Source organism: Diplotaxodon limnothrissa, linkage group LG10, assembly GCF_057381915.1.
Source record: "Diplotaxodon limnothrissa isolate DT_005_m linkage group LG10, D_limnothrissa_male_GT1.1, whole genome shotgun sequence".
Lineage (NCBI taxonomy): Eukaryota > Metazoa > Chordata > Actinopteri > Cichliformes > Cichlidae > Diplotaxodon > Diplotaxodon limnothrissa.
In genome coordinates this window covers 26,215,456-26,226,782 of record NC_140605.1, presented here as the reverse complement: position 1 = coordinate 26,226,782, position 11,327 = coordinate 26,215,456, and the positions used below count along the sequence as shown (strand labels likewise).

At 36.4% G+C, this 11,327-nt stretch overlaps 2 protein-coding genes across 2 annotated transcripts; one reads left to right on the top strand and one right to left on the bottom strand.

The window, feature by feature from the left end:
- Positions 1-835: 835 nt before the first annotated feature.
- Positions 836-3,964, top strand: LOC146624549 (uncharacterized). Its single transcript, XM_085363460.1, has 6 exons — positions 836-1,503; positions 1,707-1,752; positions 1,827-1,918; positions 2,704-2,814; positions 3,405-3,681; positions 3,758-3,964. The coding sequence occupies exons 1-6, from the start codon at positions 1,040-1,042 to the stop codon at positions 3,962-3,964; spliced, it is 1,197 nt and encodes a 398-aa protein (XP_085219586.1). The 5' UTR covers positions 836-1,039.
- Positions 3,965-4,677: 713 nt separating this feature from the next.
- Positions 4,678-10,514, bottom strand: LOC146624548 (uncharacterized). Its single transcript, XM_085364005.1, has 13 exons — positions 10,467-10,514; positions 10,080-10,155; positions 9,726-9,873; positions 8,836-8,999; positions 8,629-8,710; positions 8,452-8,546; positions 7,998-8,195; positions 7,834-7,917; positions 7,428-7,681; positions 7,070-7,198; positions 6,868-7,005; positions 5,495-5,597; positions 4,678-4,895 (listed from the first exon to the last, which is right to left on the bottom strand). Exons 1-13 carry the CDS (start codon positions 10,512-10,514, stop codon positions 4,678-4,680), a joined length of 1,737 nt encoding a protein of 578 aa, XP_085220131.1.
- Positions 10,515-11,327: the final 813 nt, after the last annotated feature.

The following is an 11,327-nucleotide window of genomic DNA, read 5'->3' as shown; positions in this document are numbered from 1 at the left end:
CGGCAAAAGGGCAGTGATCTGTCCGTCAGTATGAAGTTGGTGTGTGCTTTGTTGAACAAAAACTCCAGACCGGTAGCAGGAAGATGGGAGACTCGTGTTTCACTGGAATAGTGGTGAATTAAAACATCCTTTGTTGGGGACATTTCGGTGTAAATGCATCCATACACGCAAGACAGAGGCAGACCAGACAGTGAAGAAAACAAGGCAAACATTAGAAATATTAAAACGGAAATATAGGATTGAGTTGAGGTCCTTGCAGGCTACCCACAATTTCCCCAAACTGAGCCACCCATTAAGAAATTCATTCTCACTGTTTCATAAACCAAAGGGATTAAATTTGACAATATCAAATTTAATTTTCTGATCTTTTCATAAATGAAACACGCTGCCAGGCAATCTGTTTTCATTTTTTTTCATCCATTCAGAGTATTCGTTGGGAACACTGAACTCAATAATCAGTTCCAGCTTTCTTCATTAAGTTTTGGTTTGGCTTTGTTCTCAAAAACATTTAAATAAAACAGATAAAATAGAAAATAAAGCTTTTTCTCTTGCGAGCTCAATTTTTAAATATACTGTGCTATTAAAACAAAAGATGTAAGAAAAGAATAAATAAAATCCTAACCAGAAAATCAAAATGCTGCAACAAATGGCATGAATTAAAAAATAAACTTTTTTGAAAGAACCATAAGGAAATATGATAAAATAAACATTGGAATCTTATAGCCTAAGAATATTCAGTTAACTAGGTAACTAACCTTGTGTTTTTAACTCACTTTTTGTTGGTGATTTAAAAATTACAAAAATAATTCTACTTTTTCCTCTCCTTTAGGATCTTCTCCTACATCATATTCTTCTGAGACTGCGTTCACGTTTAGAACATTGTCTTGAACACCTTCCCCTGGATCTGGACTTTTTAGATTTCATTTGCACCCAGGAACTAGTTTTTCTACAAGCTTTGTCTGGTCAAGTTCAGGTTTGCCCTGTCCTCTTAGATGCATTATGTAGTTTACATACTCTGATAAACAGAGAAAAGGATAAAATGAATCTACATAGTGCTGTCATTCAGTTTGAGTGGGGACCTACTGGGCGACTAAGAATGGCTCTTTCCCCCCATCATCTTAACAGCCTTCTGGAACTGAACTTGTCCATCCCAGCCATTGCTAAAATTTTGGGAATGTCAAGAAGCACAATATTCAGACGCATGAATGAGTTCAATCTTTCAGTCAAAGCACTCTATAGCAGCCTGTCAGATGAAGAGTTGGACCAATGCATTACAGACATAAAATCCAGGCAGCCTCACGCTGGATACCGGATGGTGAAAGCACTTCTTCAGGCCAGAGGACACAGAGTCCAGTACCAAAGGGTTAGAAGTTCTATGCACCGTGTTGACACAGCTGGTGTTGTGTCAAGGATGTTTTCCTTGGGATGCATTGCTCGACGTGCTTATTCCGTCCCAGGACCACAGTCTCTAATGCATATTGACACAAATCACAAACTGATACGGTAAATTATTTGATCTTTTGAAGTGAAAGATATTCCTGAGAATTTTTTCATCTGCAAATGTTCAGAACTGTATTTTGTTATCTTACTCGTTACTATATTTGCATCTGGACATACATAAATTACATCTTGCATTGCTTACATTTAAACACTTCAAAGTGATAATTCCAAAATTGATTAAAAAAAATTTTGTTTTCCCCATTCAGCTATAACATTGTGATCTTTGGAGGTATTGATGGCTTTTCTCGTAAGGTAAGTTTAGTTTAGTAAGTAAATCAAATGTAATATTTACATGGAAGTTTCCCATTGTTCTTTTTCCTATAAAGATTATGTATCTCGGTGCTGCTTCCAACAATCTGGCATCAACAACACTGGCATTCTTCCGAAAATCAATCGAGAAGTTTGGTTTTCCTCTCAGGTAATAAGTGATGCATTTTATTATGGGTTAGGTATTATCTTACATACCTTTTGTAAGACTACATTTGGATATTTCATTAAAAGTTGTTTAAGATGATTCTAACTTGCCTCAATATATATATATCTCTAATTTCAAAGGATTGTTATGGTGACTTGGGGATATTTAAGAATAAAAAAAAATTAATTCAACACCTTTACCAAACACTGCTGTTATGTAATTGGATACAAGGGGTGAGATAGTAATATTTTGCCTCCTTGGCTGTAACTCCCTGACATTACAAGGGTAATCATTTTATGATGTCGGGTTCAGTGTTACACCATGATTTCAAATTCAATATCATCATCAATAAGAATTAGTATTATCATTTCAGAATTGTAGGTAACCACTTTTAAATGCCATAGACTACTTATTTGTTTAATTTGATGTAAATATTTTTGCAAAAATATTCTAAAAATTGTCTCCTTACACAGATCATAATGATACAAGATGGCACTTGCGTAATTTTCAACAAATACAATAAATCTAAGTAATTACTACTAACCTGTGAAATCCTGAAAAATGTTTTAACAGCTGTGTTAAATTACACTTCATACTGACACATGCTGGAAAGTGCATTCATGAGACAATTTTTCTGATGCATTCAAGAGCAGTAGCAATGAAAGATTTTAAGGATTCTTTTACAATTTGTTTTTCAAACTTTGCTTAAGGCATATACTGTTTTTTATTATCAGATCTAATTTTTTTTAAAGCTTCGAATGTTTTGGGGTACGATTCTTTGTTTTCAGGGTTCGTGGCGACCACGGAGGGGAAAATGTGGAGGTTGCACGGCTGATGTTTACTGTTCGTGGCACAGGAAGAGGCAGTTTCATTTCAGGAAAGAGTGTGCACAATCAAAGGTTTGTTCTCATAAAATACTGTCCACCTCAAATGTTCCTGACATAAGATGGAAGGTGTTGCATCTTTATTTCCATTAATTAAAAATACATACATTTAAAGGGTATAGTTTTATGAAAGTTTTACAGTAAAATGTCTTTAGAAAACAGTGCCCTATCCAGCATGATACACTTTGTGATATGTATCAGGTGTTCCTTTTTTTTTTTGGCAGTTTTTGTTGTTTTTTCTTTCAATTTCCATTACTTACCCCTCAAGGAAGAAAATATTGGACAGGTCCAAAAAACCCCAAAGAGCCTTCAGGAATGTGCCCTATTTTTTTAGTTATTCACGCACCTTTTCCAGTCTGTTCCTTCCTTCCATGAATGTTCATTCTGTGTTAATGGTCTGGTTGTCATCTCATGTTGCCACTGATCATTACAACCCTTTTGGCACCTTTTAAGTGATATGCCTGGGTCCTTCCTACATGCCCTGGTAATGTATTATTACTGTTGTCATGCACACATTTCATGTCGGGTTAGAAACAAGCAGGGAATTTCTCATACACACCAAGAAAAGCCATACCTAATTAAATATTTTTTATATATTATTTCAGAATAGAGCGACTGTGGAGAGACCTCTGGGTGGCCGTTACATGCATTTACTACGATGTTCTTCACAACCTTGAGGAAGAGGGCCTTCTTGACATTTCAAATGTTGCACACCTCTTTTGCTGCCATTACGTCTTTCTTCCTCGACTGGAGGATGATTTGAATACATTTTGCAGTGGATGGGACAACCATCCACTGCGAACAGAAAACAACATGAGTCCCAACCAGCTGTGGGAGTTGGGTCACAGATATCACCCTGTTCCTGTTCCAGAAAACACACAGGTAAAGGTGCACATTTTTAGTACTCATTGATTCCTATATACAATTATTCTTTCCTAATTTTGCTTGTTCGTTGCAGGGCTTCCAGATTCCAGACATTGACTGGGAGGACAGTGGCCTATCTTGCCATAACCATTCAAGCATTGTTGTTCCGAACACTGACTGTCCATTGACAGAAGAACAAATGACAACTTTACAGGGCGTTGTTAATCCAAGAGCGGCATCCCAGTCCTTTGGTGCGGACATCTACATTATGGCTGTTCAGTTTTGTCAGCAATTCATTTAGAATAGGAAAGCTACATACAGTTGCAGGAAAGTTTGTGAATCTTGTTGAATTTCATTAATTTCTGCACAATTTGGTCATGAAATGTAATCGGATCTTCATCACGGGCATCTGGACAATCAGTCTGCTTAAACTAAACCAACTCAAAGAATTTTCATGGTGTTTTCATTAACATAATTGTGTATAAGCAGTTCTGATTATTGTGACTTTGGTCATGAAATGGGATCTGATCTTCAAATTGTGCTGAAATCTATGAGATTACACAGGGTTCACCAACTGTTTGAAGCTATAAACTTTGCTATAAGTAGGAATTTTTAGTAAAGCTTCGTAATGTAAATACTGAAGAATTAGGAGAGGGAACTTAAAAATATAGATTCACTCAGAAAACTAAATAGAAACTGCTTGTCAGTTTGAATGTTATGTTGTAAAGCAATATTTGACTGAAGGCTGATGGTTGGAATGTTTCAAAATTAAACAATGTAAGTCAATCTTGTCCTTTTATTTTGATCAAGATGCATGCAAGATGTCATTGACAAGGTAAACTTTCAAGACATTAACAGTTTTAAAAACTACTTAAAGGCATTTTCAACCGAGAACTGAACCAATGTTGCCTGCACAGAGTAAATGGCATCAGAGAGGCCCAGTAGATGTGAACATTTATATTCCAAATCTTAAACAGAGACTTGTACAACACTACCTTGCATTATGGGAATGACTCAAATGAGTCCAAACCCTGAGTGGCAGGTTTCAGAGCAGGCAATGAGGTCTTCCTTAAAAGTTAAATAGTCCTTGTAGTGGTATGGAATGCGCAAGGTCTCATAGCAGGTGGCAGCAGTTGGATGTCTGCCATCCACTAGCTCCACTGTGAGACTTGTTGGCACAATCTCCCATCCAGTCCAGAATTTTAGGACATTTTTCAGCTCACTTGGTGTTGCTGTGAAGAAAAAAAATGAGGTTTAACAACCTTGAAAAAAATCCAACCAATATATTTTTAACATTGCAATAATATTGGTATTCTACGGAGCCCCGCAGGGGACACGGGAGAAAAAAAAATTAAGACGGACTTTTGCGAGATCTCGCAAAACAAACTCGGGATCTCGCAAATGTTTTAGCCGCATTCTTCAGAGGCCGCCAGCTCGAAGCCGACCGGGAGGTCGAGGCACGATGTGCCGGGAAAGCGGTGTTCCTCCCGGCTGTAGTAGGTCTCGACCTCCCGTTAGCTTCGAGCTAGTGGGTGTCACATCTCCAAAAGCGTCGGAGCACTTTTGCAAATATGTGATGTCTTGTAAACCGAGCAGGTATCTGACATTTACACCACTACATTCACGCCTCAAAATATCTTAAAGGTGTATTTTGTGACCCAGAAAGAGTAATATTACAACTAAGTAGCTGCCGCCATTGTTGGAATTCAACTTTTGCGAGATCCCGAGTTTGTTTTGCGAGATCTCGCAAAAGTCCGTCTTAATTTTTTTTCCCTCCCATGTCCCCTGCGGGGCTCCGTAGTATTCCCCTCCTGCAAAATGGCAAACCTACCATTTAGAATAAAATGCCTCATGTAGCCTGTGATTCGGCATTTATTTTCAAGAGGACAGTCATCATCTTCATCTTCTGGCCACACGATCCGCTGAAGAAGGACCTGTAACAGAACAAAGTATACCCTTAAAAATACTGCTGCACATTTTTCAGATTTCCATGGATTTTGTCTGTTCTTGTTTTGGGTAGTTCCCTTCCCTATAGCCATATTTCACCTGTTCTTAGCTCACTATCACCCACTTAGCCTTATGGTCCATGACTTGATTTCTTGAATAAATTTCTATAATAATCCATGTTTTGTGCTTTTTGTGTTCACTTGGATCCCCAAACCTCTACTGTACCCTCAAACTGTACCCTCAAACACAATAATAACATGGACTGAACCACCACTCACAACCACTAGCACTTTATATAGCCTCTGTAGAAACTATCTACACCCTCACTTATCTTAACTGCACTACTGTATAGCTCTGTGTAAATAATCATTCTGTACATTTGATAATTTTTAATCCTACAACTGTTTACAACTTGCATAGTTCCCATTTCTGTATAGCTGTATATCCCAGATTCTGTAAAGTTATTTATTTCATATTCTGTATAGTTTTTCATATTTATATCCTGTTCATATCCTGTACATAGCTTGTACTCACTACAGCCTGTACATACTTATAGTTATAGAATATTCACAACATACTTCATACCGTGTACATTATAACATACCATAATAGACCCATTTCTGTAATATACTCACATATCTATATTATATTACAATATATATTAGCAATATCTATATCACTAAAGCACTTCTGGATGGATGCAAACTGCATTTCGTTGCCCTGTGTATGTGCAATGACAATAAAGTTGAATTCTATTCTATTCTATTCTACATAGTTTTGATTGTATCTTAAAAGAAGAAACTGTCTCAAACAAAAAATGAAAATAGAAATAAATTTTTTTTTTTCAAATTCAAACATTAATGGCTAAATATATAATTAGAAAATGTGTATTACCAAATAATTACTAATGTATTTTAGTCATGTCTTTTTCAAATCTACAAAATCGTTTTCTATATGTAAATCAGGCTTTGAGCAGTTTTATTTTTACAGGACTAAAGAAAAACTGCTGTAAAGATGTATGGTCCACAAGAATATGTTCATTTTTAGTATTTGTGCATTTTATTTGTAAAAATGAATACAGCTTTGTTATGGTAAGTTTATTATTTGATACATAATTCTTGGTAAATGCCAAATTAAAATTGCAATTTTTTCACTTTGTAGAATGACTCAAGTCTTCATAGTTTGCTTTGGACTACATTTTCTACAACACAGTAAAATGTTATTAATGAATACAGTATTTAGGAACACAAAATTTACCTCAGGATTCACAGCAGCCAACTCTTGTGGAAAGAGTAAGGGCACCGTGTCAGGTCGCTGGGTCAGCAGGGTCCACATATGGGTTTCTTTAAGTCCCCTTCTCAGCTGTTTTATCGACCTCGTCACTCTTCCAATGACCTAAGGAAAAACGTTAACTAAACAGTAACACAGAAATATTTTACTTACTTTTCAATTTACTCACAGAATGGAGTAATAATTTCTCAAACAGCCATCTCCTGTTGTTCTCTGTCAAGGGGGGGAGGTCCCATGCATATGCCAGATCCTGAACACGTTTTCTCTCTTCATCCGACAGCTTGGATTGCCCTTCAAGCTGTAACCCATAAGACAGTAATTCAGACAGAAACAAGAACTATAAATTCCTAATTCCTCATACATAAAAAAAAAAAAAAAAAAAAAGACAAGTTAAAAGTCTCAGACCATGTCTCAATGGCAGAGTTTTTGATCTAGAACAATTTTAAAGGATTAGTCTAGGTTAGACATGTTTATAACTCACACGGGGCAATGTATAAACGTTCCCTCATTTAAACATAAAAACCTACAAGCTGAATTGTCCCTCTCAGGTCTAGATCTGGACAGTCCTCGGGTGTAACGGTGGCAGTTTCAGGACTACCACCAAGTAGGACATGCACAACGGCTGGGCTAAGTCCAGATAGGCATGGGCCTCCATGAAGAAAGGAGTGCCCTACCATCCTCCCTGCCATAAGGAACATATCACTCTCCACAAGAAAGTGAGCTGCTGATGGTATGTAATGGCCTGGCTCTCCCTCAAAAAGTGGAGTAACATTAGAGTTTGCTATGAGATAAATGAAAAGAAAGAAAAAAAAGAAGAAGATTACTTACACACAATACAGAGGTTTTCACAAAATAAAGAGACAATTAACTTGTGAAAAGTTCTACAATATAATGATCATCAAACATAGGTACGGTCAACCAAAACAAACTAACCAAAATTGATGCAAAAACCAGACATCAGCTTCTCCATGCATGTTAAGAAAAAACGTATTACTCCTTGTCCGATAGCTGTATCCCCTGTTAGATCACCAAAATAAAATAATGAATACAAATAATTCTTTCAAGATATATTTATGTATCATTTTCAGAAAATTTACCCTCAAGCCTGCACTCCAAGGGACGTGCCCATTCAACATTGGGTCTCTTGTAGAATGAGATGAGGGCCATGTCCTGATCAGCTACACTTTGTCTGATGTCCATTGTGAGACGTAATGGGCTCTCCATTTCATGCATGTCCAAAGCATTCTTTGCACATTCATATTTGGCCTTTGAAGAGTCCAAAACAGTTAACCAGCCTAAAAGAAAATAGAAGTGATTATAATTGGATATAGTCTGTATATCACGTTCTATCTAGATACTATTACAAGAAGATTATGTTTTATCCTTTGAAGGATTGTCTAAAGTAGTTTGAATATGAGGCTATCAAAAATAAGAAATCCATTGAATGGATACAAACTAATGGTTTGATTTCCGGGAATTGTTCACATTAGCTGTTGATTGTTACTAATCAACACCTTCCTTACATAACCTGTGACTAAATGATTGACCTACCATCCCTGACTTCACAAGTAGTTCCAGATGGTCCTGGCATATCTGCTAGCCCTTCCTCAATTATTGTATCTTCATGCCCCTTTTCATTTCGTGAGCTACTATCAAAATATGTTGTTAAATTTCATTCAAGGCTTAAATCCAATGACAATAAAAATTGCAATTTTTGTTGCTAAATACCTTTCTCCACCTGAAGAGGCATGCAGCTCAATGAGGTCAGAGTGAAACATATCTGTGCAGACAGGACACTGCTGCAATGGTGCTGTTGTGCAATAAATTATAAAGGACAAAGTTTATTTTTATAACATTTAATTTTTCCTTCTAGCTAGCTCTTAACACTTTATGCTTTTGGGTAATATGTTAGTATGAAATTGTCAAAAAACCTACATTCCTTTTCTGTAGGTTCATCACCATCTAAATTCACCACAGTACTTTCACTGGGAGTTTCCAAAGGAGGACAGGATTTTAGGTGTTCTGACAGAAGTTGCAGTGGAACACCTATGCCACACTTCTGGCATTTTGCTTTTGGCATGCATCTGAAGGACTCATCGCTTAGGCTACGTTCACACTGCAGGCGAAAGCGCATCAAATCCGATTTTTTTGACCCTATGCGACCCATATCCGATCATGCTATGACAGTGTGAACGGCGCAAATCCGATATTTTCAAATCCGATCTGGGTCACTTTCGTATGTGGTACTGAATCCGATACATATCCGATGTTTTAGAAAGCGACTGCTGTTTGAACGGTCAAGTCGCATTAAATCCGCCTTTTACGTCACCGACACAAGACTGAAGCCAATTATCAGCGCCCGAGAAGACATCGCGAACGCTTCCTAGCCATCCAGTGTAGATGTCAGTGAAACTGTTGGGAAGACAACGTAAACATTTTATTTGTACTGTATAATCTGCAGATTCTGACAGAAATCTGCAGCTATCCTTTGAAGCACCGCTCCTCTCTTAAACAGCAATAAGGATCATTATTAGGTTATTTACATTATTATGTAAATAACAAAATAACTTAAAGCAAAAATTGGGAAACGTAAAGTCCGAAGTCTTTATATTAACGGCCATCAGTCAAACAATACTGTTTGTTCTTGGTCTAAACAGAGCGCGTTGTGTGTGACATCTTCTTTTGCGCATGCGGGCCGCTTTGAGCGTTCACACTAGAGCGCGTTTGCTGTCGCATTTTATTTGTAGTGTGAACGAGGAGACAAAAAAATCGGATTTGATCAAAAAATCGGAATTGAGCATTAAGACCTGCAGTGTGAACGTAGCCTTAGTGGTACAGGGTCATTGCTAAGTTCCTCTTGAATAGGAGCAATATATACATTTTTACCCCCACGACTGGCAGCCTTTAGGATTGTCCCTGTATAGCCAATATCAGCTGGAGGAACCAGAGAGAGTTTTCGGGTTCCCCAACCACCTGTATAAAAGCAAATTGCAGCAGATTATTCTGATCATGAAATATATCCAATGCCTCAAGAAAAGTAAAAAAGAAAAGTATCTTCAAAACTACTCAGAATTAGGAATTCACAACATGCGGTGAAAAGGAACTTGTCTTAAAAGTACTTATTAAACAGCAGGATCAGTTTCTAGTTTAATTATACACAGTGCAGAATTCATACACACCCCCAGGTTTGAACAGCAGCCAGCCACCTGTTACCTCCTTCAGTTTGGGAAACAAATCATTCAGGGCGTCCCTTAACTGAAAGCAATAATACAAATACAATCTCTGAGTCCAAAGAAATTACACATTTAACATTAATTATACCCCTGTATATACTAAGAAACGGTAAAAGAAGCATGCATTTACAGTGCAAACTGGATATAATAAAAAAATCTTTTTCAATCCAAAATTTACAGTTACATTTTCATGATTAATGATGAATATCCAATAATAATATTATTTTTTGTAAATGCCACCTGTGACCTGCAGTGATGGTCACCTTCAATAACACTTTTATTAAGCGAAAACTTCTCAGTTTTGATCAGTGAATAAAAAGAATAAGTTTATACCTCTTCATGTGTTGTGCTCTCATCAAGATGTGCTGTTCTTTGACCCATCCCTCCCTGCATGCGCATATATATATATATATATATATATATATATATATATATATATATATATACATACATACATACATACATACACACACACACACACACATATATACACACACACATATATATACACACACACATACATACATGGATATATCTCAATTTAGTTGAATGTAGGATTAACTCATAAGTCTTGCTAAAGTACCTTGTATTCTGATTCATCGCAGCAGCAACAGCAGGAGTTTGGTTGGATGATGTTAGCAACTGCAGCAAGTGTCTTGCTGACCGAATAATTTCATCCTGCATAATCTGAAACAAACACATAAAGACAGAAACAATTTATAAATTAACGTTCGATAAAATCTAAGAATGTATCATTTATTAGATAACAATATGAATATGTCTAACAAAAAACTTGTGTGGAGCAAAGTTACATTCAATCAAGATGGTCTGGCATGCTACAACTTTATAGTTGTTAAATTCTGGATACAAGTATACATACCCATCTTGTACGTGTTTATTATTATTATTATTATTATTATTATTATAATTATTATTATTATCCTACCCAATTACATGTTTCTTTTAATCAGAGTATGCTGTTTTAATGACTTTACAATATCATTTACATTGCGTTCCTTACATTTTCCCAAATTGTATGTTATATTAATCCTATATTTCCGTTTTAATATTTCTAATGTTTGCCTTGTCTCAGAAGAATATGATGTAGGAGAAGATCCTAAAGGAGAGGAAAAAGTAGAATTATTTTTGTAATTTTTAAATCACCAACAAAAAGTGAGTTAAAAACACAAGGTT